The sequence below is a fragment of the Musa acuminata genome, chromosome BXJ2-10 (assembly GCF_036884655.1).
Source record: "Musa acuminata AAA Group cultivar baxijiao chromosome BXJ2-10, Cavendish_Baxijiao_AAA, whole genome shotgun sequence".
NCBI classification, from domain to species: domain Eukaryota; kingdom Viridiplantae; phylum Streptophyta; class Magnoliopsida; order Zingiberales; family Musaceae; genus Musa; species Musa acuminata.
The window spans coordinates 30,045,564-30,072,357 of NC_088347.1; the positions used below are offsets into that span (position 1 = coordinate 30,045,564).

Sequence of the window (26,794 nt, forward strand, 5' to 3'; positions counted from 1 at the left end):
TATCTTATATTGTCTGGGGACTACGGCGTAGTGGCTTAGTAAGTCCATAGTCAATGAGTTGAGTGAATTATTATGTAGATAATAATTTACTGAGCCAAAAGAAGTTCTGATATGTATGACTTACGGCCAGCTTGATGTTAGGCTTAGAGGGTCACATATATATACTAGGTGTTGCGATGAGTAGAGGTTCATATATGAGATATCCGTTAGAGCATCTATCTTATTAGATATCCAATAAGCTCATGAATTATTGGATCGTATGTATAAGATCCAATAAGAGCCAATGAGAGATTATTCAGTAGAGACCCACTAATCTAAGGAGCTTGGGTAGTTGGATGAAGATCCAATATCCAATATGGATCCATTAAGGTTAAGTTGATAGGAAGACTCTATAAATAGGAGAGGCCACGGGCTAGGTTTTTTGGCTACCACCTCATATTCTCCTCTCCTCCTCTCCTCTTCAGCTAGCAGCCCCTATTTGGAGTATATGGATAGTAAGAAGGGGCAGCCTCTTCTTGATTGTGTGATGCGCACGAAGAGGAGATTTGAGTAGTGATTCGAGGAGTATCTTTTCAGCCCCTATAATATGGATTACAATTAAAGATGATAACAATTGACCTCCTTTATCCTCTCCTACAAATATATAGGAATCCAAGGATATATGATCTCCTTAGGTAACATAACTTTCTTATAGATGCAATTTTTGGTTTCGTGGGTTTTTGCACATCAATCTTTGCACAATGATAAGAGACTTGTTTTATGTAAAAAATTCTAAGATTTTTGTTTTCTGTTCTTCTACTGCGTATGTGATGTCACCCTAGATTTTTCAACAGAAAGTATACTTCATCGAGGGCTCTTACAAGAGGAATTTAAAGTGTAACATCTAATTTATCTAAGATGTTATCGTAGACTTCCTCGATTGTTCTCTAACTTTGAGCATTAGGAAAATGTTGATGGGGTTAGAGAGCATATGATCAGTGCCTCGAATTGACGACCTTCGTCCCTCGATAAGGGGTCGCCCCTCATCGACGAGCTATCCTCAGTAGCATGTTAATCCTTGTTGATGTGAACTCGATCCTCCTTCAAGTGTGGAGGTTGACAATGATAGAGATTTGTTCCTTGACCTTCGTGGTTCGACGATGACGAGAAGAGAGGGCCGAGTGCCCGACCTCAATATATGGGGTAGAGTTAGGTGTTGGGTTTCCTGACCTCTATACCTCAGGTGGAGAGTGATTAGATTTCTTGACCTCCTTAGTTCGTTGAGGACCTCACGTAAGAGGTGCAAGAGATGTAACTAGGTTTCCTTACCGTTACACCTCAAGCGAAGGGGGTTGAGTTTCCCAACCTCCACACCTCGGGTGGAGGAGAAACCTAACCTCCATATCTCGGGTAGAGGAGGGAACCAATCTTCACATCTCAAGCGAGAGAGGGACCCGATCTCCACGACTCAAGCGAAGGAGGTGATTGAGATTTGTCGACCTTTATACTTTGGACAAAGTTAGGGGTTGGATTTCCTTACCTCCATGCCTCCGGTGAAGGAGGGACCTGATCTCCATGTCTCAAGCGGAGGAGGGACCCAGCCTCCATAACTCAGGTGAAGGAGATGATCAAGATTTCCCGACCTTTATACTTCGGGCGGAGTTAGGGGTTGGGTTTTCCAACCATCACGCCTTGGGTGGAGGAGGGACCTGACCTCCACAACTCAAGTGAAGGAGAGGATAGTTCTAAAATAAATTTCGCTAGTGCTTAGGCTTTTAATATAGTCCTCGAAATATATCAGAGGTCAAACTCATCTAGCTCTACTGACCACCTCAACGAGAGAACCTATGGTAAATGATCATCTGTATAATATATGCTTAAAAATAAAAACGAAACTTTCTTACCGTCAAAACTAATGCAAATATAAGACTCTCCTCTCGATGGAGGGATATCATTCCTCAATTTTGTTCAAAATGTAACTGTCACAATCAAGATACCGTAGAAGAATATTCTTGACAAATTTTGCAAGCTGAAGAGGAGTACAGCTTGTTTAAGACCGACAAAACAATAGGATTAACCAAACCTTTTACTTCTTTTTATCCTTTTGTGACGTTCTAAAAAATGACAAAGTACAAAAAGTTAATCGCACATGAGCAAGGTTAAAATTCTAGGAAGAGCTAAGCTCGCATTTACTTGTTTGGTAGTGTTTGTACCCATGTATTATATACAATCTTAACATTTTTAATTACAGTATTGATATTTTGATCTGCATAAATCTTGTATGTTCTCATCGCTTGAGGACCATTCATCACTCTTTGTTGCATTCTACATGCTTTTGTACATCATCATTTCCATCTCTTTGCATTCTTCAACCCTTTAGACTTTGCTTTTGCTTGCTGAAAAGCCACCATTTTCTGCTTCTTTCTGGCAGCTTTCATCTCCTGTATAAAGGGGGAAATATCCAAAATTGTGTCAGAGAAACATGCTTCCTGCTTTGAGCAAGCCTTTGTTTCACCTCCATAATCGGAAGTTCAGCAAACTTTCACCTTTGACATCTTAGATTTGGCTTTTACTTTTGGAGCCTTTTCTTCAAGTTCAGCCTCGCGCTCCAGTTCTCTATCTCTAGCCTCAAGGTTCTTTTCCAGATAATACTGTTAAAAATAATAAAGGAAATTATTAATGCTTCTATTTGACTATAAATAAACAAAAGAAATTGACTAGCATTGAGAACAAAACACAAATCAGTTATTTGGAAAGGAAGCTCAAACTCGATGATATTCATCCAACTGAAGTTCAAGATTTTAAAGGAAAATTAGGACTTGCTGACCTAAGATGGAAAAATCATTAATTCATAAAACTTTCCATGACAAACACCCTCACCACAATAGCAAGGAAAGCAGTAACAAGAAGGAATACTAGCCAGCTAACCAAGCACCATGAAAATCAAGGGTCAGACCATATTTATAGGAGAGAATCACTTTATAATTCCTTATCACTTCAATGCCCAAGATTATGATAGGTTTAAGGCCGTGGAAGCAAAGAAATTGTGATGAAAATGACCAATGATAGATCTACAATCAAAATCTTATGTTATTGAGCAAGTCACTAGTACTGTTGATGGTCTTTGTAAGAAACAGAAGATATTAGAATATCTGAGAGTGAGGAATATGATAAAGCATATAGATAACAGCACATGGATATATAGTCCATCTACTCAAAGAAAAATTTTGAGTAAAATATTTTACATTGTAATCTCCTGCATAGTCTTGCATGGTTTCATCTTTCACCTCTACCACTCTATTGACTATCTGTCTTATGAAATAACGATCATGAGAAATGGTGATAACAGTTCCCTGGTACTCGGATATAGCCTCCTGTTTCAGAATCAAAATAATAACAAGTCAGTTTACCAAATGATATATAATATATAGAAGTGTGACAAGGAGATCCAAGGTTGAAAAGGCACCTCTAGCATCTCTTTTGATGGTATATCTAAATGATTGGTTGGTTCATCCAAAACTAATAATGTAGATGGCTTCACCATAAATTTGCAAAAAGCAAGTCGTGCCTGCAACCAAATTGGAAACCACGAGTCAGAATACCAAGCATAAAAAAGGGCACACCCAGTACCCAGTGCACGAGTCAGAATATCAAGAATACAATGCATTAAGAACCTGTGGACATAGTGCATATGCAAGATGATCCTTTATGCAGATAAATATAGTCAATAGGAGATTAACTAATACTCTATAAGAAATGAAGGATAAAACTAGCAGGAACCCTTTTAAAACAGATACTGCTTTGTTTGGTTATAGTATTTAAGTGAGAGAAGAAAAGCAACACTTCATGGACTTCTAAGTATTAGTTTGTGAAACTGTCTTACAAAGTCAGGGATCTTGTGAAGCTACAACTGATGTGCACAACAATTAAACTGCAGTTGCGAACTTGTTATAATTTGTTTATTGTTGTTACACATAAATATGTAGCTACACTATACTATAGCTTATGTACTATTACATCGGTAGTAAACCAACAAATCTTCACATTATCAAGACAATGCAAATCCTTGAGAACAATACAAATGTCAACAGGTTTAGTCTAACAGTTTCAATACATAGACAAAAATAATTGAAATAACCTAGCTATGATTGAATCCATCTCTCCTTTACAATCAAAATGAGTTCCAGTGAATGAAAAAAAAAAGAAAAACAAAGAAGGATGAAATGAAAATCGAGAGTAAGGAAATAATATTTCCAGGTTGCATACCTTTTCTCCACCACTCAAAACAGAAACTTTTCTATCAAGCATATTTGATTTGAAGTTACAACGACCAAGGAGACCTTTTATGTCATCAATTCTCCAGTCTTCTGCAGCTTCTTCAACTGTCTCTAGCACAGTTTTCTCCAGATCAAGTGCTTCCGCCTGTTAATTGTTTTTTTGAATTAAACACCTCTTTGCAATTATTAAAGAATACAATAACACCAGTAGGGTTCATTAAGATCTAGTTAACTATAAAACACATCCTTCAATTTTTCAAACCAACATACTATTGTGAAATTAGTACGCCTGGAACATAATAGAATTAATGAAGGATGCTATTCTCATTATCACAAAATTGTTAGTATTTATTTTTTATTTCCATGACCATCAATATCCTGGCATCTTGTGTGCTACAAGTTTGTGTCACCAAGAAACTGAAGTGATGGATTTCAAGCACAGTTAACGTACCTGGTTTTGTTCAAAATAATTTGGCAACACATTATGCTCCCCAAGCAAAACATCACCCTCTTGAGACTTCTCCAGTCCCATAATAAGTTTAAGCAAACTGCTCTTTCCGCAACCATTTGGCCCGATAATAGCTATTTTCTCACCCCTCTCAACTGAAAGATTTGCCTTTTTAAACAAAACCTGCCACATCAAAAAACACATCAGATAAGAAAAATGATGTTCCTAATATACTTGTAACTTCTCTTTGCCTCAAAGAAAGTAAGTCCTTATAGTTAAGCACTATACTTCCATTGTCTAAGAAAAGTTACCTTACCTTATCACCATATCCAAAATTTAGGTTCTTAATGGTTAGGACTGTTCTCCCACTTCTCCCACGCTCTGGGAATCTAATTTTTAATTGCTTTCTCTGAAAAGGCTTCTCAACTTGTCCTTCTTCTTTGAGTTTCTCCAATTTCTGGCAACACATCAGCATGAGTTAATTATAGCATAAGGAACAAGCATGACACACTACTCAGTTTCAAGAAACTAGAAACAACATGACACAGGATGTGTTAAGTAAGCAAATTACATTGGTATTGTAATAATCAAAGGCCTTCTACCTGTCAATATTTAATCTACTGTATTAGTAACATATACTCGAGGCCTTCTATTTTTCAGCTTTTAACCCACTCTATTAGTGACATATTCCTATTGTACTATTTATTATTAGGTTGTTTGTGCATTTTATAGTGATAAGACAACCAGTTTGTGATTTCTGAAATCAAAGATTTTCGTCACCAAATTGGTATGACAAATAGTTACTACTCGAGTCACTAAACGAAGCATTATCACTTCACAAATGTGATGCAGTGCCTCCAAGATCTAACTGATACTTGGAGGGAACAAGATCGATAAGGTCTAACACATATAGTATTTGAAGAATGTTCAAGGAAACAACATCAGTAGGTACCTTCTCTTCACTGGATGCACGTCCAGCATTAACTCCAGCTCCTAATCTGTTTATCAAGTCTCTCGTGTGCTCAATCTCCTTCTGTTGCTTTTCCCATGCCACGTGTTGAGTTTCTACCCATGCTGCTTTTGCTAGCACATACTCAGAATAGTTACCCATAAATGTCCTCGACACTCCCATATCTGTTTCTACCATTTTCGTGCACAGTTGATCAAGGAAAGCTCTGTCATGGGATATAATAACCATGGGCACATCTTGCTTATTAAGATAGCCTTCCAGCCACTCGATTGCATCCAGATCAAGGTGATTAGTGGGCTCATCAAGCAGCAGCAAGTCAGGATCCTGCAATTACCATGATTTATATTAAAAAATCCACCATCTGTACTAGCACAAAATGCATGATGCATATCATTAAGCATGAATTGACAACAAGCAGTAAAATCAATACCAAATATAAAAAAACCAGATAAGAACTCAATGATTTGTAACAATAGAGCAACATTAAAAATAGTAATGATATTCACAATTAAATATTCACATTTTAAAGAAAATGGCATGTTGAGTAAGAGGTGACTGAAGAGAGAAAGAACAAGAAACAGATAAGATAATTAGGACAAGCAAGCTGAAATGGACAAAACACTACAAATGAATCAGAAGAACCTAAATCAATGAAAAACAATAGGATTATTTATCACAAGATAAGCTGAAGTTTCACAAGTAAATCAAGTTGCACAATTATTCCCTAGATTCAGATTTATGATGAAACAAAAAAAATCAGCACTCTTTTTTGTTGTGATTAAAATGAACATACTAAAGAATTAGCACATATGAACTATCAAATCCTAGAAAATGTTCTTAAAACGCTAACCAAACATACCTGAAGTAGAATTTTCCCAAGAGACATTCTCATCTGCCACCCACTGCTGAATGATGCTACCAACCGATCAGAATCCTCAGGCGCAAAACCAAGCTCAGGCATCAACTTACTAATTTTCACATCCACTTGATCTAGGTCCAGATCCTGTGACCGCCTCTGAAGCAAGTCCAACTCATCCAGCAACCTCGCCATCAAGCTCAGGTCCTCTACAGAGCTCTCCAACGCTTTCTGGACCTTCTCCAACCTATCTGCAACCTCCGCCTCCTCCTTGAAAACGCTCAAGAACTCCTCTTTCACTGTCCTGTTTTGGCAAACTTCAAACTCCTGGCTCAAGAACGCGATCCTCATATTCTCCTTCGCCTTAACCACATTCCCGGAGTCCGGCTCCTCCAACCCGGCGATAATCCTCAGCTGAGTGGTTTTCCCGGCACCGTTCACGCCGACCAACCCAACCTTCTCCCCTTTCTTCACCTCCCAGCTGACGTCCTTCAGCAACGTCACACCTTTGAAGCTTTTACTGATATTCTCTAACCTAACCCCCGACGAGACGCTCGACGCCCCAGTGCTCGACTTCTTCTTCCCCTGCCTCCTCGACGCATCATCCACGGCGCTCTCCGAGAAGAGGGATTCGAGGTCTGCGGCGGTGTCGGCATCCAAAACGGCCGTCTCCACGGCGGCCCTGGGGGAAACGCGGAGCCTTCTGATCCTAGAGCCAGCAAAGCCAGTCCTTTTAACAAACGACGCACCGAATCGCCTATTCACAGCGGGAGAAACCGAGGAGGGACGGACCCGCGGCAGGATTCCTGCCTTTCCGGCGTCCACAAGGGGCGAGCCCGACAGGAATCCCGATCGGAGGTCGAGGGTTTGCAACCTGGTCGAAAGATCCATTACCGGCGTCAAAAAGAATCGACCTTGGGCGAAACCTTGCAGGGGAAACAACGAAGATTCTTCAAGCAGTTCGCCGTAAACTAGGGCTATAAAACCAGGGACTCACGAAGAAGATTTCGATGGAGGGTAGCGAGTTATCCCGCGAGCGGTCTCCGCGTAGAGAGTTCACCGGGAAAACCCACCGCCCATCGCATATGGTTTGAACTCGAAACAGATACTTATAGCGATCCATCGACCACTTCGCTTTCGTAATAATTTATAAAATAATTGAACTTATACCCCTGCCATTTAACTAAATCACAGAAAGACCGACACGATCGAACGGATGATTCGTGATCTTTTTGTGGGAGAATAGCTATTTCGACGGGTGCGATGGGAGATAGTGTTTCTGCGATTGTTCTTAAGATCGAGGGTAAAGAAATAAAATAAAATGAATAATTGTGGAGAGGAAAAGAGGGGTGGAGATAAAACCGCAGGGTGCTTCAAGACTCGTGCTGCGATCGTCGACCACTCGCGGGTAGCCACGTGTAAGAGTTGGAGCTCGTGGCTTGCGTCCTCCACGAGTTCGATTCCCCCATCCGTATCGATGTGTTCTACGAACGAAGAATAGCACCCCCAAAAAAAAAAAAATCCTATTCCTAAATCAATTAACATGATTCCATCTGGGCCTAAATTGAGCCCAATAAAGATTGGGCTGGACTTGTTAGGACCAAAAAAGTTGGACATAAGAATCTTAACCTCGGATGTAATATAATGAAAGATCAAATGCGTACGCTTGGATCAGCTAATCCGCGCGAATCTTGAAGTAAGTTCTGATCGATGGCTAAATCATCGCCCGATGAATCAAGAAGATAAAACTAATGATGAGGCATTCGTGGAAGTCCGTCGAATGAAGAAAGCCTCCTGAACCCTGCTTGAGCTCGGATAGGCGATCGGCAGCCGCTGCGTAACCCGAATCCCAAGAACAATTTGATATTGACTTCAGCTACTCAACTCTTCCGGTTAACTGCTCCTAACTACTTGCCTGGCCCTGCGAAGATTAGATACCATGACGGTTCGCATGGCCCACCACCGATGTCGTGGTCGAGAGTGTGGGTCCCAGTAGCTTCATTTAGGACCCCAAGGCTGGCCACCAATGGGAGGCCGTATTCCTCTGTTTGATGTCTCGTGCCGTATCACACCATCTTGTGCTGTGACCTGATGAAAACGATACATCTATCCACGTCATTAGCTTGTCGACACGCGGCCATAACGCGGGTCGGCATGAGGAGCCAATCAAAACCATCCACGGTTGCGACCCTCACCCCTCCACTGGTACCTGTGAATACCCAAGGACTACAGCTGTTCCACTCGACAGACTGTCTTCCTGGCCTCCTCATCTTCCACGAAGCATAGCGTAGCCACTGTTGTCCTCTTCTCCTCTCCCATCAATTACGCGCAATAAATACGGTGCTGAGGCTGGGTTCCATGTTAGTTGCTCCTCGGCCTACAACTCACCCCTTTGAAGCTGCGAAGAAATCCCCCATGGGCGATTCCAAGGAGGTCACCGCTCGAGCTTTTCTTCTTCTTCTTCTTCGTTTGTAGTGCTCGATCTTGATTTTGTTTGGGTTGCAGAGCGATGGTGGTAGCGGCGGGTGGATGTCGGTGCCGGCGTTTGGGGAGTGGGACATGAAGAACGGGGTGCCGGACTACTCCATGGACTTCACCAAGATCCGGGAGATGCGGAAGCAGAACAAGAACACCTCCCGCGCCAGCCTCGGAAACGACGACGAGCTCCGATCCGGCACCACCAACAAGGAGGAGCAGGAGGCGCCACGCCACAGCCTTCCCGAGCCCGACCTACGCCGCCCCATCCACCACCACCACGGCTCACCCACCGTACTTTCGATCTCCCTCTTTACTTTTCCTTTTTTACTTTTCATTTTTTTGGGAGAAAAATGTTGGAAGTAATCACTTAATTCTCCGTAGAAAATATCGATAGATTCACATTTCAGAAATAGCCATGAAACTTAGCTTGAAGAACACGGCTGCGTATTAAATCCGTGGCCTGCACAAAATAGAGATTTTTGTTGGGAGTGGAATGAAATCGTGGGAGAGGAATGTGAGACTTGAAAACCATGCAATGTAGCTAGTAGCAGTCATCGGCCATTTCCAGACCTGGAATCATGGAAGTGGGCGAGGCCTTCGGCCGTAGTGGGACGGTGGCCCATTTGCGCGTGGTGGAGAAGCTGACGGAGAGATGAAGCAGCAGGTGGGGGGTGGCAAAGCGATTGGCTCCGGTATCCCATGCATTGATGGGATTGATCAGAGAGTGTGGTGTGATGGCCCTGTGGAAATTTATGACAGATTAATGATTGATGTACTCGCACTGACTGCAACAAGTACATTGTGACATGTTGGGAGAGGAGGAGCAAAAGTTACCTGTCTATCTCATCGTTCGTTCCACGGAAAGGGTGCTTTTTCCTCCTTCAGGAAGAACCAAAACATACTCGTCTGGCAGGCAGATTACTTTGTCCCTGCATTCATCATTATATAGTTTCAATAATCAAAAACACATATGCATCTTTTTTTAGCTATATGAAGTCTAAAAACTCGATAAGACTTGGTTTACTGCTCTAAAAGTAGGAGCTTCTGTGATGCTTTACCTTATCCGTATGCTTTTCTTCTTGTTTGTGGTGCAGGGGAGGAAGAAGTTTATGGGCTACTTCCAGTGCTGTATAGGAGCATGAAGCAGTGGCCGTCTGCGTTCACGTAGAATAGTTTGTGGGTTGCGTGTTTCTCGGTCTGCCCTGCACACTTTGGGTGGCCTTATTACCTTGTTGCATTTGGCTAAGAAAAAAATTGTATGTTGTTGGAATCTCAACTATTAAGTGCCACTATGCGTGCCATACACGGAGCTAAACCTTGAGGCGGCTATGTCCGTTGTACTATGCTGCCAACACTTGGATTTGGCTGGACAATGTGTCGTTGAAAACTGAGAGATTCCCAGCCCAAAGTGTTCCTTGTCTTGTATATTTATGCAAAAGTCCTGCTCAACAAAAAATAGTCCAGTCACTCGATCTATTAGTTAAGTGAAGAAAGATTAAACATAGCAGCTTTACTCACGGTGTTGCCATGGATGAATGTTCTTGTATCTCTCTCTCATGGAAGAACCAGCAAAGACATAATGCAACTTTCATTTCTTTGCAAAGCCTGCAGTCTTAAAAGCACTGTGGGATGTATTTCATGTACCTGGAATGTAGCATGGTCAGAGTTTAAACAACGTCTCCATGAATGATCTCAATCACAAAATGTTGCTCGGTTCAGTTCTACAGCAGTGCAAACTTTTCACCAGTAGAAGCACTGTCATACAGTAGTATGTTTAATTCTAACCCGAGCAGGAATACAAGGATGACAACAACTCCTAATAAAGTAGAGCTCAACTCAAAACTCAGACCCAGCTGCCATCCCTTGCAATCCATCGAGGATCAACCCAAGAACCACAGAAATCCTTTGCTTGATTTACACCTTCTTGATGATTTGAACTACATCCTCGTCTTCGAGTTCATGTTCCTGAAGCGTTACAAGTAGGGCAGCAAGGTTCACAAATTGATATGGTCTTGACACGTGCAAATTTTAAGAGTAAAAAGGGAGTACCTTGCCAACTCTCTGTGGTTTATGCTTCGCACTTGAACCCCAAACTAGTGCACTGCATGGTTCAATTAGAAAGAGATTGATCATGCGGATCATCCTGAAGAACTCATAGCAACTAAAAGAAACAGCAGAAATTAAATGAATGTAAGAGGACTTACTATTTGAACTGTTTGACCATGTCCTTATGAATTCTATTACAGAAGTCTTCAACGGTTCTCCTCTTGGAAGATAGGATGACAGGGTCCTCGTAATCTGGGTTCAGACCCTTTGGCTTTGTGTAAATTCGAACCAGATCAAGATATTCCCATATCTTTTCTAAAAGACCATCAAGATTCCACTCCAGGTGAGCACTGTTACACGATTACAAAAGAAAATAATTCATTCTGACTTCAGCGACTAGTACAACTTCAGACAATTCTAATAAATTGAGGTGGTAACACCATTGTTAAGGATAAAGGATAAAGGATAAAACACATGTATAATAAAATGATACCTGACTGGACAGTAGTGAGGAAGCTTATCTAGGATTTCCAGTTCTTCGAGTGTAATCTGATCTATCTTGTTCACTGCATAGATGCATGGCATATAGACTCTGCTTCCCTCAATAACATCTATCAGATCATCTGCAGTCGCATCATACCGGAGAGAAATATCAGCATTATGTATCCTATATTCACTACATATTGCCTTAACTGTCTCAAGGTCCAATTGTGTGTTTGTGACTGTAGATGTGAAGTTGATGCCACCCTTGTCCTTTTTTCTGAAAGTTAAATTAGGGGGCTCCTTATTTAACCTGCCATTTGATCAAAGTAATGCATTTATATCTTTTCAGAGGTAATAGATTGTCCACAGACAAAAAAATTAGTGTGGAGCTCCGTACACACACATAAGCATGTGTGTGTGTGTGTATATATACAAATGCAAACAAACATTGAAACTATGCAAACAGCTAATGGCAGCACACAAAGCACGATAATCAAGAACTACTAATGCATCAATAGTAACTCAATATATTCATTAAAGCATATTTCTATAATAAAATAATTTTGATGCAGAACTACAAAAACTGCATGTTGAAATATTTTTAATCTAGATAGTAGTAGGCAAAGCTGCAAAGAGATGCAACACTGCTTTAACTTCTTGGGACGATGAAGAAGACATCTTTACATGGTGCTTCTAATAATTTCAATGGTTATTTGTTGTCCAAATATTATCTCTTAAGATAATATCTAAATAATGCACAAGAAGAATCCAAGTTGTTGATGATAATTCTCTATATAACCAAGTGGTACTCCACACAAACAAAACCATATGGAGTAACACATAAATTTGGTGTAGGTTCTGGCCTTCTGTGTTTCCAGTCTCATCCCAGATGCACCATAAACACAACAAGGTTCATGTAAGAATAAAATCATTTTCCATATTACCTTATGCCAAACCCCTCAAGTTCTTTCTCAATAAGCCGCTTGTGAGTTATTGGTTTGATAGCATCAAGAACAATCAAAATACAGTTGCAAGTCCTAGCAGTACTTATCACCTGAAAAATCAAAAATTAATCAGCTAAATTCAAACATATCAGTAAGCAGGATAATAAAATTTCCAAAATACTTGGTAGACAATAGAAGTTAAGGGCAATGTGGCAATGAATACGTGCAAAATAAGCTACCTCTATTTAATAACTCATTAGACATGTTGTAAGTCCCCACCATGTGAAATCAAGCATTTGTCCTTAAAATAGTATATTATTATCTTCAAAATAACTACAGAACTGGTACAAAATAGTCCCACAATCCATTTTTCATATTCACCAAATTCCTAAAGAACTTTTGAAGAGAGCATGACCTTTATTTGGTTAACAATCTTACTTCTCCACCTTTTCCTTATTCATGAAGGTTGTTATTCAGAACCATTTGTCTCATTGTCCATGTAGCCCAACCCACTCCTGTCATTCTTGTATGCTAAGCCACCAGCCACCTAAGTTAGTTCTTGCCAAACTCTAAAGATATTGATAAATAGCACATGAATTATTCCTACAATGTTCTTTGGTGCTATAATCAGATATGCTTCAGATGTTATTCTCTTATGAGCCAACTTGTTTGTTACCCTGTTCTTCCTAATCGACAAAAAGGTGAAGAAAAGATATCTGATACCTCTAATAGAAATAGATTAAGTTTTACATGCTTCCTAATCAACTAATTAGGTTCAATGTCTAAAAAAAGCTATTTTAGATGTTAGGTGTTAAAAGTTTGACAAGTAATCATTGTGCTAATTCGATATCAAGAAATAAGCTATTTGACAAAACATCCATGCTCACTCTCACCTATGTATGTGGAAACATCCTTAAGACTGCCTACAAAGTTCATTTTTGCAATAATTCATTGATTAAAAGAGACATGCACAAAAGCATACACAATATTGAAATGTTGGGCATATTGCATACCTGCCTTCCTCTACCCTTTCCATCCTTTGCACCCTCAATGATCCCCGGTAGATCCAATAACTGAAGAAAACCAACACATTAGAAAAAAAATCATCTAACAAAAACCACAACTATGAAGTGAACTCTGTTAACTAGAAGAATCAATGACACGATAATGCAAAACAACCTAACAGGGGCTTGCAAACTGCAATGGGAGTTGTTTTGATTGCAAGCACTAATGTGCTTTGATCTTAATATGCAAATATGTATATGCATGCATCTTCTGCTGGTCTGACTGGAAAACCAAATCCACTATATTAAGTAATAAAAGCTTGTGTTTCACCTAAATTTTATTTAGAACTAAAAAAAGAAGTTGGTTCAATCATTATCCATATTTTATAGAAATCCTCACGAGTGGCTAAAAAGCAGCTTCAAATATGCAATTTCATGGCAATTCTTTTCTGAATCAGAGGTGAAAAAGCCACTGTCCAGGATGGTGCTTGAGGTGGGCTTTCTCGAGACATCTGGTTGGCATGTATAATGGGAATAGTCACATACTAAAACCTTGTCTAAGGCTGCAAACTATGGTTGCTGTTTGGAGTAAAAATTAGTTAAGATACATGGAATGTCTAGAAGAGCATATCTGATCTGCCATTAATTACTGCTGGCCACATCTAGAAGATCAGAAGGCAGTTGTGGCTTCTTATTAAAGCAGATTGGTTGGAGGGACCTTGTATCGGTGGCTGTAGGTTCAATAAACATGGTTGGATAGAAAGTTGACATGGCAACACTCGCGCTTGTTGACACTTAGCAGGAACTGAGTGATTGGCGCATTAAGGGCAGAAGGTAACAAGTAGATAAGAAACAAGGGAAAGGTTTTGAGGGTGGGGAATCATTGTTTACAATGCTAGATGGATGCAAGTGGCATGTCCAGGTAAAGATTCATAAAATTAGAAGATTATTTGGAATCCACTATAAAAATTTAGGATCACGGTCAAATTGGACGATGAATCAGTTCTCTGAAGACATACAGAAAAGCACAAAATTTATTTGAGATCAGCCTTAACCATTGGAAAGAAACTTAATCAACCAAAATTTGGCTGGAACACACCAGAAGCCGGTCCAGAGTAGAACTGATAAGAATATAGCCAGAACTGGTCACAATTGGCTGAAACCATCAAATAATTGGCTAGACCGAGCTCCTACAAATTCCAGTATAATAGGTCAAGTATAGCTGGCTTCCCAAAATTTTTGGCTAGACCAAGGTCCAACAAAATTCCAGTATGCTAGGTTGGGTCTTCATCAAGCATCACCCAACCATGAGCACCTCTAAATGCATCCGGCGAATGTAATCTGGAATTCTTGACTCTACATATTATGTGTATATAGTAAAACTCTACTGACTAATTAAGGTAGTCAAGGTATTGAAAGAACACAAATTAACATGACCACAGTTACAAATTTATGGTTCAGGGACAAATCAGATTTCAGGAAGTGCAGGAATCTCAATCAGAAAAAACAAAAAACACTAGCTCCATTTCATTTAATCAAGGAGCAGAAAAATTGTAATTATTAGTCAAAGTATGTAATGGAGAAAATTCTTAAGCAGCATACCTATGTTCTCGCAATTGATTACTTGAAGAGAACTATAAAAGTTCTCATAATTTTGTATTGTAATTAAGAACTTATTACAGCTCCATTTTGATAAAGGCATCTGAATCTTTAGTAGATCAGTTAAACAAGGTGGTAACTGTTAAAAAATTGGATAAGAACTTTTTAGATGGGTCTTGGTTGAGCACACAAGAAGACCGCATGATAGTTGGATCATCAGATATGCTCTATATGGCTACATATGCAAAGACCTATAATCTCAAAGTCTTAAAACACTTGCAAAAGGGCATTATATGGTTGAACCTAACTCTTCGGGGCGTATGCAAAGTTTCACAATGTGTAATTTAAGAGCTTTAATCAGCAAACATGGAATTTGTTTCCAGACAATTTCTTTAGACTTCTTGAATTTAAAGATTAGTTACTACTATTTCCTTAAACTGAAAGACAGACAAATGATATGACACCAATATACTTGAGTTTTTTAAAGTGTTAGGTGAGTTTCAATTGAGCTGTATCATGCTGAGATGGTATCAGCATGAGAGCTCATGCATGCTATCTGTGTATATCATGTGAGACAAGCATGGATCTGACGCCCGTAGAGTTTTGGTTGTGACATAACATGACAGCATGTACTAACATGAATGCGTGGGGAAAACTAAAACCACACAAAGAACAGCAGTAGACAGTTACAGTACAATACCAATATAATATACTGATAAGAGAGTCAATTGTAGAGGCATCATATATTAGAAATAAATCAACTTCATCACCACATGGCTCTAAAGACATCCTCAAAAAGCAAATGGACCTTTGTATTAATAGAATACCTGAATTTTAGCACCTCTGTACACGATCACACCCGGAATACAAGTTAAGGTGGTGAACTCATAAGAGGCAACCTGTTACATCAGAAATATTTCAAGATATTAATGCTTTTTTAAATCAAATTCACAACATGCTGCATAGCACATAGAAAACACCTGCTATTCTCTTTGTACAATTAGTGTAATAGTTTTCTTCCAACATCACAGCACTGAGATTGATTTAAATAGGCTGGATCAAATATTGGGATCAGGTTTTTTTCTAGAACTGATCAAAATGCAGCTTGGATCTCCAAGATCCAGCTATACAAGTTTGACCAACTAAAACTAGATCCCGATGGATCAGCTCTAGGTGGATCCAGTCACATCACCAAAAAGATCTCCTAGAATTGGACTTTAACAATCACAATCAGGGATCCATGAGATCCAATTGGGATGTGGACAAATCCCACAAATCTTTGTTCTCATCAACAACATGCAACTATTTAAATGAACTCCTAGCAGTTCCCTCTTGGCAAGATCGATCCATCTTATAGGCATATGTATGAAATCAATCTCTTTGTTTGAGATTCGTAAGCGTGCCTTCTGCCCATAAAAGAGTAAACTCACCCAGCTTCTTTGCCTATATATGGCATGGTTCGCCGTATCGTACAATACCAACGTTTCGACTTGGGCTCGGTACAGTATGGTACTGGTATACCGGGCGGTACATCAGGGCGTATCGAGCGGTACACCCTGATGTACCGAATAATTTTATTTTATACTGTAGCACTGTAGTGGTACCGGGCGGTCCGCATACCAGTAACCTATCGGACCAGTACGTACCGCCCGGTATGCTTCGGTACGACAGACCTTGATATATGGTATACAAAATTTTCAGATAAAGAGTTTTAGAATTTGGATGTAGCTGTTATGGTGCAATAATAGTCTGAACCTGCATGCTTGCACCTTGAACTGGATGACTGGCAGTGGCATCTTCTCAACCAAAAAAAAAAAAAGAAACAAAAGAAAAAAAATTCCACAAGATTGCTTCATTGAGGAGACAAAAGCTCGGAATGCAAAATGCTAGTGTCCCTAGATCTACTAATAGATTAAAACACCCACTATTTAAGTTACACCATTATATGGAGTCCTTTCAGCCAGTACTCTGAAACAACGATATTAATTTAAGAAAAAATCAAACAACTGCACAAGAATACAAGTAGAAACACATACATGTAGAGAATTTAAGAATAAATAGAAAGCAAGGGACACCATAAAGTTATTTTCCAATCACAACCTAAAGCTACAGCTCATGACATGAGCAACCATCTATTACATTGACAAAAGAATGTGCATATATATATATATATATATATATATTATGCAGCAAAGAATTTTGTTAGAAAAAGTGACACACCTCTGAAAATGTGCCTGTTAATTTGTTCAATAGTGTTGATTTTCCAACAGATGGAAAACCTACAAGACCAACTCGTGCATCTCCACTTTTAGTAACATCAAAGCCTTCACCAGCACCACCACCACCTTTAGAAGTAGGTGCCAAGAGCTCCCGACGTAGCTTTGCAAGTTTTGCCTTCATAGAAATAACAATCAACTCATTATACAACTGGGGGAAAAAGATGGGGAAAAAACATAGTATTTATGAGCAATTGAACTAGAATGCAGAAGAATAGAATAGTGAGACTTTGAGATACATAAACCATAGTAGTAATTTCAGCAATTAGCTGCATTATATAGTAGGTTGCCATAAAAAAATTTCTCATTTTACTTCCATTTGCAGTATCACATTTTGTTAATTAGGATCTACTCAGCAAGGAAAACTGGAGGACAAATTTAACAGTGCTAGACAATGATCCTGCAGGTGCTCCAACTCAATGAAGCATTGATAAATGCCAATACCATCAGTTACCCTTCTTTTTGAAATTTGGAAATAAAAATATTGACTTGTTATTATATAGTACAACATTAATTTAAATTGAAAAAAAAAAATTTGAGTACATCAATCAGAACAATTACGCTACCAATAACCAAGCAAGACCTTGAATGGGAAATTTTATATATCTAAATATAGTACTCGACACACTTATTTGAATCAACCTTTTAACCCATCAATTTAGATTTGAAATCAGAACCCAAGCCAAGAAAACATGAGCATAATAAACCATTTTTGCACAGATTCATATGCAAGAGTAGTATAGGTTTGCAACACCATGGCTGCATTTTGTTTGGGATTAAAATAAATCCAGCTAACCAACTTAAAGCTATTTTTTTTATTAGATTCCTATAGGGTAATTTGATGGGTTAATTTGCCCTGAGTCATCAGGGTGGGAACACTTTAACCAGGTTAATTATGCTCCAGAAAGCTAGGAATGTTAAACCAATAACCATCAGTTCAACCCTCCCTAATGTTAAACCAAATGAAGCCTTAAGTTCAACATGAACATATAACTTACTTTGGCACATGCCTAACACTGAACTTATTGGAATAATCAATTCATATTTGTTTTTATATGAAAGTGGCACTCAATCAGAATGTAGAATGGTCAACAATATGGCTGACCAACCATGCATCAAAAAGAACTAGCCCACGTACATGAAAAAAACACATTACTGTTATCTGGAAATGGAAGCCAAAAATCTTTGAATGGTAAAGAAATAGTAGCTCCTCATCGACAAGGGGAAGACAAACTCTTGGTCCATAACATGTCGTTGGTCATGCTTAGTTTCAGTCTCATTGTATGTATATTGACAATAGATCAGTTTATGATAGGGAAAAAGAGCTTCAATGAGGAGACAATAAATAGTAGAGAAGTGAATGTCTGTGCTATATAGATTGTAACCAACTTCAAACAGGCAGCGATATATGAAATAAAAGGCACCTTCAGCAGACCAAGGTGATGGGCTGTCGCTTTGTTCTTCTGAGTCCTTGCCATCTGCCAAAACAATATTGGTGGCAATATTAGCATCTCAACTCACAAGATTAAAATGCAAAAGACTTCAAACAAAGTGAGCAGGCAAAAGATCCCTAATAAGAAACCAATGCAACACCTCCACGATCTATCTAATCCTCGTTCGATAGCAGTGTTCTGAATTGCCTCCAGTACACCTATAAGTCACCATCAAGATTCTACAACAGACGTCTATCAAAAATATGCGGGAGATTCAACCGTATAAAGCAAAACGCCTCCATCAAGAAAGAAGACAAAAACCCTACGCAGTGACGTAAGGCAAGAAATTCGATACACACAGACAAACACTTGAGAAACAGATGATCCGCCATCGGACTGGATTCGACTGGATCACGCCCAGTCAAAAGGAGAAGGCACTGAACCCCACAACACCAAGAGACTGATACATCTAGGGCGAACAACAAAGACGGTAGGAATCTTCGAAAGCTGGATCGGGTTACCTCATCTTCGATATCCTTGATCTTCTGCATCACGGTAGCCATGGCGCCCCTCTGCGGTGTGGAGCTCGCGCTCGCCTTCTTCTGTCTTCCGAGTTATCGAGTCTCCGTTGCAGCTAGATTGTGTCGGTAGCGATGAGCCGTATCGTTTCCCATGGCACGCACTCGTCTATTATACGGGGTCCGATTAAACCGGGCCGGCTAGGGCAACTAATTGGTCAGCTATATTTAAACTTAAAAGATTACGGTTACGCTCTTTACACAACGGATCCGTGGCGCAATGGTAGCGCGTCTGACTCCAGATCAGAAGGTTGCGTGTTCGATTCACGTCGGGTTCAAATCACGTTTTTGTTTGCACTTAGGCCTCGTTTTATTTTCCTTTTTGAATTGTAATCATGGTTTATTCCTGGTCATGTTTCTTCCCTGGTTATATGTGCCAGAGAGCCATGACATGGCTAAATGAGGGTGACAAACCTTTGCTCGCCTGGTTCATCCAAGGCAGGCAACACCATATGACCCTAAAGGTCATATGACATCCATGGGCTCACAGGTGATCAGTGGGCTCCACCTTCTGAGCCAACACCATGGCTCAAAAGAAGCACGACATGACATCCATATGACCCTAAAGGTCACGACCTCGCTCGAAGCCCACACGGGATCGGGCTAATGATGGCGTATGCCAAAACTGAAGTCTTTATTCTCCTGATTCGGGCCAGGACAGGCAACTGCATTTCTTCGTCGATGATATATGGGCTCCACCTTGTTAACCGATACTATGGATTGACCCAAAATCTTACAGCCTGTCTCAACTCATGTAAGATCGAGCCAAACCGGCCCAATACACTGGGAAATGGAGACAAACCGGACCATTCCGAACCCGGCTCGCCTTCTAGCAAAAGAAAACCCGATCTCACGACCGTCTCGACCGGCCAGGCTGAAAACCCTGCAAACAGGGGCAGGTCGAGGTCGACGGTGGCGCTGCTGCTGGAAGTGGAGGGATCAGAAGCCCCACCCCGGCAAGGTCATCGAGCGGCGGAAGATACCCAACGACTATGAGTACTACGTCCACTACACCGAGTGTGAGCCCGTCTTTTCTTCCTGTCCTTCCATCTCCATGTTTGTATCGACGTTAGATTACAGTTAGGGTTAGGGTCAAGATTAGGATTCGGGTCAGGGTTACTTCTTTTCGTGCTGGAAAAGTTGGAATTGAGGAGGAAGAGGGAAGTTAGGACTCGATGTAACAACGCTTATAGGTATTTATTAAGTTATAGATGTCAGTGATGCACACTTTGTGGTATGCTGCTAATTCCGTAATGAGGTTCTTTTAAACTGTAGCATTTTCATGATAATATCAGTCGAGATGTTTATTAGGAAGTGTGATATATATAGTAGTAATTTTGATGAGGGCCTTTTGAACTGAAACATTGTAGTCAAGATCTGTACATTTGATCAGCTCCCGTCAGGTTTGGAAGTGTAGTCAGTGTAATGCCAAATTGATATCATGTTTCCTATTCATTTTCTCTTGAAGTAAATAACTAATGCCCTCTTAGTCATTTCTTTCCAGTCAATAGGAGGCTCGATGAGCGGGTTAAACTTGAGCAACTTGATCTTGGTACTATGGAGACTGATCTTTATGAGGAGGAAGACAAGGTAGTTTTTCATACTAGTTTTGTTTTCTATTGCATGTTAAGTATGTGATGCAGATGTTTATTCCTTAGGACTTTGGATATTAAGTTGAAGAAGGGCTCCGAGAGTAGCAGAGTGTTCATCTTTTTTATAGGCTCCGAGAGTATTCATGTTTATATGCAGAGTGTTCATGTTTATTCCTTAGGCTCCGAGAGTAGCAGAGATGCAGATTTTTTTTTTTTTGCCACCTGTGGGATATGTATTGGTATTCTTGGGATTTGTATTGGTGTGCTTGCTACATATAAATTATAATTTTCACTTGCTAAACCTACATCAAAATATATGCATCTTATTTTGGAAGAAGCCTTACAAGTATTTACATGATCCTTTTCAGGTGACAAGCTTGAAAATGACGCGTCATCAGAAACGGAAGATTGATGAGACACATGTTGAGGTACTTTTACGGCAAAAGAGGTTGCTTGCCATCTAGTTAAACTACACTATAAACTTTGCAATTCCATACTACATGCAGTAGCTTGTCCATCATATTATCAAGTGAAAAAAAAAATTAACCAGAAATTTTTGTAATTTTGGTATGTCTATGCCCAGCCATTTTGTTGCATATTCTCCTGAATTTTTTCTTCTCATTTTGTTAATAGGGAGCATCATGAGCATATCCGTAGCCATAATATTATGGCTACAGATATGCTAGATCAAATGTCCTCCAGTCCATAATGAGACCCATCTATACACTTTTAAAGTATAAATATTCAGTAGCATAGGGACTAAACATATGAGCTTGCAATACTATGGTAATATTTTCATTTTCCACAATCAATTTCACTTTTCTGTTTACTTTTTTTTTGGGCAGACAGATCAATATCATTTGGATGGGGAAACTGTATACATGACTCAAAAGAACAAACTATTTGTAGTTCCCTTTTTCTGTAAGAAAAAAGAGTAATATTTTGTTTTTATAGATTGTGCTTGTATGAAGTTCGGTACAACAAACAACAGTAACTGATACAAAAATGAGTGGTCAAAATTTTGAAAACAGATTTTAAAAACTTGTACATAAATCTCAACTTGTGCATTTTATTTTGTGTACATGGATCTAATTCCAATGTTTACTATATCAGCATGGTGATGAGGAGCTTGATGCTGCTAGTTTACAAGAACATGAGGAGTTTACAAAAGTCAAAAACATTGCAAAAATAGAACTTGGCAGATATAAGATAGATACATGGTACTTCTCTCCTTTTCCACCAGACTACAGTGACTCTCCAAAACTGTTTTTCTGTGAATTTTGCCTCAATTTCATGAAGTGCAAAGAACTGCTTCAGAGGTATATGGTGAGCTACCTCTGAATTTCTGTAGTTGGTCACCTTAAGAAGCTTAGATGTGTAGATACTAATTATGAGTTTCATGGTTGTCCACTAACACTCTTTCTCTTGTGAATAGCTGTTATATTTGGTGTATTTATCAACTTATTGTGCTGCAATTTATTATCATGGTTCTATAAGTGAACTTGGAAGTCCTATCCAATTTGGATGGTGCACACATATCTGATGCTATTAAGCTATTTGTATATAGTTCTTTATGTGTAAGTCAAGCATTCAGATTATCTGTTTGTTGAGTAAATTAGCTGGTAAAGCTTGTTTACATGTGCACGATGAAACTGGTTGTTCCTGTATTGATTTGATGTTAGTTAAACCAATTCATTTTTTTTATGAGTATTCCAAGCGTAACTGATAATGATATTACAGATATTGGTGTGGTACTTGATATTACATATATTTATAGGAAGGTGGTTGATAATGATATATGGTGAATCAAAGATGGTTTGGTTTGTGCCAGTGGGTGGATTGCTGACTCTTGAGGACATGAGACACATAGTAAGTCAAACATATGCCATGTGATCTAGAATAGGTGCTTGTCCACTTACGCATAGGATTTCATTTCATTGAGTCTCTCTTGTGGTTTTTTTCATTCTTTTCATGTAGAATAATTTATTTTGTGGTACATTTCTTGTTGCCCATGTTTAGTACATTGGAGAAAATATAGCAATTTATAACAGAATTAAAATAATAAAAGATGACATAAGTTCAAGAACATGTAGCTGGCCTTTGTTTTGGGAGTTACTTTGGACATTGTGAGCTTACATATCAAAATGCGAATATGTTGAACAATAAATTTCTTTCAATGGTATAAATACTTAGTGATTGGGCTACATGTTTATGCTATGTCCTCAGCATAGGTGCTTATGATTCCATGGGGTCAATGATCCCAATACTACAAAAGAGGTTCTACATAAAGTTTATTTAACTTTCTAACGAAAAAAAAAAGATAGTTACAAGAGGAAATGACTGGGTATTTGTTAATCCAGGACATGGTATGATATAAATTCCTTCTATCTGGTTGCTCACATTGATGAAATGATAACCTCATGGATGCAACTTTTAAATATCCAAACAGTAAAAAAGAAGAGAGAAAAGCTTCCACCTGGCACATTGATTCCATTATCTTGGAGCTGCTGTGAGATTTAAGTATCTGTATCTTCTAGTTTTTAGTTGCCATACTAGCATCTTGCCACCTGAACATTTTTCCGTGAGTCAACGATCTTGGAGTCTACAATAATATAGTGTTTAGATTGTTGACTATTATTTATATCTTTTCTTATTTCTTGTGATTCCGTGCAATGTGTTCTAAGGCTTGTTGACTTCTCACACATGTTCTTTTCACTTTGTAGCGTAAATGTGACCTTAAGCATCCTCCAAGTGATGAGATATACAGAAGTGGATCCCTTTCTATGTTTGAGGTGAGCGTCATATTCTCGTGTCCATGTATTTCTTTCAGTGGATTTGATCTACGCTAAAGCGATGAGTTTCTCTGTCCTTTCCCTTTCTGATGATTAATGCTTGCTTGTATGACAAGTTTGTCGAAGATAAGTAGTGCTTACTGGATTTGCCCGCCAATATGATCAACTTCTTGTACAATTCATTCTTTCAGAAATCTTACTCCTTTTTTTCCTCTCATATCTATCCTCTTCCAATGTTAACAGTGTTGCGTGAAATAGGTGTTGCTCTAATAGAAGTTTCTCTGCAGGTTGATGGCAAGAAGAACAATGTTATTTGGCTAAATTGTTTCTTGACCACAAGACCCTTTATTATGATGTTGATTTATTTCTTTTCTATGTTCTTTGTGAATGTGATGATTGAGGTTGCCACATGGTTGGTTATTTCTCAAAGGTACCATTCTTGATGGTCTTTTTCTTTTGAAAATGTTTAGTTTATATGCCTTATTGACACATTTGAAACCACTGCTACTTATTCTTTCACATTGTATAATAAGCCATTTCATATGCTGAGGTTCTTGTTAATTCATCGGCAAGTGTAAGATTTCTTACTTATTATGTCACGATATTGGAGTAGTATTTCATAATTATTGACACTATTTGATATAGCATTATTTTTGTTGTTTTTTTATTAATTTTTTGACCTGTTGGTTTGCTGGTGTAACATATATTCACTTTTTCTGATGAAGTTGGATCCCTGTCCTTCATTCAATTTGCTTTCTGACAAGTTCATTTTGCAATGCTGCTGCAATTCAGAAAGTCTATAGAAAACTCAAATTAGATGATTTAAGCAATAACTTCCTTGTGGCCAGAGTTGTTTGACTTCAGCTGGCTCAAATATGTCATTGAGTAGGATACCTAGGGTGGTTTTTGGATAAAGAATCTGAATTGAGAATATGCTAACTTGGACTCAGCAAACACTATGTGGTCTTCGTTAGTTTAAAATTATATTGAAACACAGTTGTTTGAAGAGATGCCATAATGAGTAACTAGCTGATCTGAAGGTTGATGAAAATCTAGGAGTGTCACATTTTGGAGTTACAACTTGTATCATACTGTATATGCCCAAAAAGAATGAGCTACACATTTGAGTGTTCGGAGTATCAACAGGAGAGAGAAATAATTTATAGGCGAAAACGTACAATTATTTTGATGAGACTTGAACCTTATACACTTTTGTAAAGGATCGACCTTGTGGCAGCACCAAGGCTCACACTTTACAGTAAACATATCATATGGGTGACAGAATCAATTTTATGGAAACAAACCAAAACTTGTAAACTGCCCTTATCTGCTGCCTTATCATCTTTATTATTCTGAACACAGTTCTCCATCAAATGGTATTTTAAAATCCTTTTTTTTTTTCGTTACTCAGGAAAAACATTCAGAGGAATCATACAATTTGGCATGCATTCTAACTCTTCCTCCTTACCAGAGGAAAGGATATGGAAGTTTCTAATTGCTTTCTGTAAAGCTTCCTATCTTTCCCTCTTGTATTGTTTGTAAGAATCTGTTTATAAAGTTTGTTAATAGTGGTGGCCTAGTTGCATAGACCTTCTCCGCATGAACTAGTCTGGTGGTTCTGAAAAGAGGGTAGATCCATATATCCTTTTTATTACAACTTCTCTAGTTTAGTTCCAGTCATTGAATATTCTTAAGACGGTGGATGGTGGATGCTACAATGAATTTTTTGGATTTACTCACAAGGTTGTAAGACGGTGGCATTTGAAGATTCCATTTGTTTGTGGTGGTATGGTGATGATTTTGTCAATACATAGTTCAAAATGTTTACGGTGGCATTGATCGAGTTAATGTGATATGATAGTTTGTACTGGTGATGGAATGATTTTGTCGATCGGATAATGATTTCATGATTCTGCATAACGTCATGATGCTTTTGTTTCTCTTGATATGGATAATGAATATTTGATGATAGAATAGTTGTTACGTGGATGGTGATTTAAGTGTGCAAGACATGACATGACTGTGGAAATGTAGGTAAAAGTTTCTCTTGCCACTTAGGCCTGAACTGCATAGGCAAAATCCAACCAGTCTTGCCCCTGTTTGGTTGATATATATTATAATGTTTTGTCGAACTTTTGCTTGGAATCCTATTAGGCATGGAAAAAGTTGGTTTTGTTTATAATGTAATGCATTTAATCTATTTTTTATATCTAGTGTGCTGATGATGGTTCTCCTAATCAAGTTTAAATCTTGAACAGCTTATGAGCTTTCAAAGGAGGAGGGTAAAGTTGGAACCCCAGAGCGACCACTATCTGATCTTGGACTGTTGAGCTATAGAGGGTATTGGACTAGGGTTCTTCTAGACATCTTTAAAAAGCACAAGGGCAACATCTCCATCAAGGTTGGTGTCCATCTCCATCTCTGTTCTTGCCCAGTATCTGACGTGTTCTTAATTCCATGCGTTTATCAGGGTTGAACTTGTCTTCTTTTTTTTCTTCCTGATAACTGCAATCAGTGACCTCTTTATACTACTGAATTTTTCACTCACCGAGTAAATGTTTCCTATTTGTCTATGCAATTTTTTGTTTCATGTACATGTCTATCTTGAGTGACAGAATGGGACTCTTATTCTAGGCAGGAGCTCCGTAGATGTCATCCTTACATGTTAATACCGAAGAGAGAGAACATCTCCATCTGAAGTTCTGCTGTCTTTAATAAGCTAAAACATTTTATTAAGAAAAGAAAATTCAATTCATAAACATGGATAGTTGCAAAGTTATTAGGAGGGGAGACCCTAGTGAAAGTAGCTTTTCATTGACCTGTTACGTTTATCTAATACTTGCAAGTGTGATTTATCAACAGGAACTCAGCGACATGACAGCGATTAAACCTGATGACATTTTGAGCACACTACAGAATCTTGACTTGATACAGTATAGGAAGGGACAACATGTCATATGTGCTGACCTCAAGGTCCTGGATCGCCGCCTTAATGTGGAGGTTTGGAAGTTGATGTTAGTAAACTGATTTGGACTCCTT

General features: G+C 38.9%; 4 protein-coding genes, 1 long non-coding RNA gene and 1 other non-coding gene across 7 annotated transcripts; 3 read left to right on the forward strand and 3 right to left on the reverse strand.

The window, feature by feature from the left end:
- Positions 1-2,144: 2,144 nt before the first annotated feature.
- Positions 2,145-7,625, reverse strand: LOC135584207 (ABC transporter F family member 5-like). 2 transcript variants are annotated; one of them, XM_065129292.1, is made up of 10 exons: positions 7,528-7,625; positions 6,534-7,456; positions 5,657-5,998; positions 5,021-5,161; positions 4,708-4,887; positions 4,246-4,401; positions 3,446-3,547; positions 3,225-3,353; positions 2,526-2,630; positions 2,145-2,420 (listed from the first exon to the last, which is right to left on the reverse strand). In XM_065129292.1, the coding sequence occupies exons 2-10, from the start codon at positions 7,419-7,421 to the stop codon at positions 2,325-2,327; spliced, it is 2,139 nt and encodes a 712-aa protein (XP_064985364.1). In that variant the 5' UTR covers positions 7,422-7,456; positions 7,528-7,625; the 3' UTR covers positions 2,145-2,324. The 2 variants fall into 2 exon arrangements, with proteins under 2 accessions (XP_064985364.1, XP_064985363.1); XM_065129291.1 differs by having other exon boundaries at positions 6,534-7,607.
- Positions 7,626-8,803: 1,178 nt separating this feature from the next.
- On the forward strand, positions 8,804-10,525 carry LOC103968626 (uncharacterized). Its single transcript, XM_009381902.3, has 3 exons — positions 8,804-8,963; positions 9,036-9,299; positions 10,103-10,525. Exons 1-3 carry the CDS (start codon positions 8,889-8,891, stop codon positions 10,148-10,150), a joined length of 387 nt encoding a protein of 128 aa, XP_009380177.1. The 5' UTR covers positions 8,804-8,888; the 3' UTR covers positions 10,151-10,525.
- LOC135625047 (uncharacterized) lies at positions 9,113-10,207 on the reverse strand. The gene is made up of 3 exons (XR_010491873.1): positions 10,067-10,207; positions 9,843-9,937; positions 9,113-9,748 (listed from the first exon to the last, which is right to left on the reverse strand). It is a non-coding gene; the product is annotated as an uncharacterized LOC135625047 (long non-coding RNA).
- Positions 10,526-10,671: 146 nt separating the features above from the next.
- On the reverse strand, positions 10,672-19,472 carry LOC135625046 (developmentally-regulated G-protein 3). Its single transcript, XM_065129293.1, has 10 exons — positions 19,315-19,472; positions 18,785-18,838; positions 17,305-17,478; positions 15,912-15,983; positions 13,495-13,554; positions 12,482-12,591; positions 11,548-11,847; positions 11,213-11,404; positions 11,058-11,109; positions 10,672-10,973 (listed from the first exon to the last, which is right to left on the reverse strand). Exons 1-10 carry the CDS (start codon positions 19,354-19,356, stop codon positions 10,923-10,925), a joined length of 1,107 nt encoding a protein of 368 aa, XP_064985365.1. The 5' UTR covers positions 19,357-19,472; the 3' UTR covers positions 10,672-10,922.
- A 105-nt stretch (positions 19,473-19,577) lies between these two features.
- Positions 19,578-19,649, forward strand: TRNAW-CCA (transfer RNA tryptophan (anticodon CCA)). Its single transcript has one exon. It is a non-coding gene; the product is annotated as a tRNA-Trp (tRNA).
- A 512-nt stretch (positions 19,650-20,161) lies between these two features.
- LOC135625766 (putative MYST-like histone acetyltransferase 1) lies at positions 20,162-26,151 on the forward strand. The gene is made up of 7 exons (XM_065130857.1): positions 20,162-20,390; positions 20,876-20,961; positions 21,332-21,391; positions 22,077-22,289; positions 23,687-23,755; positions 24,043-24,185; positions 26,014-26,151. Exons 1-7 carry the CDS (start codon positions 20,162-20,164, stop codon positions 26,018-26,020), a joined length of 807 nt encoding a protein of 268 aa, XP_064986929.1. The 3' UTR covers positions 26,021-26,151.
- The last annotated feature ends 643 nt before the right edge of the window (positions 26,152-26,794 follow it).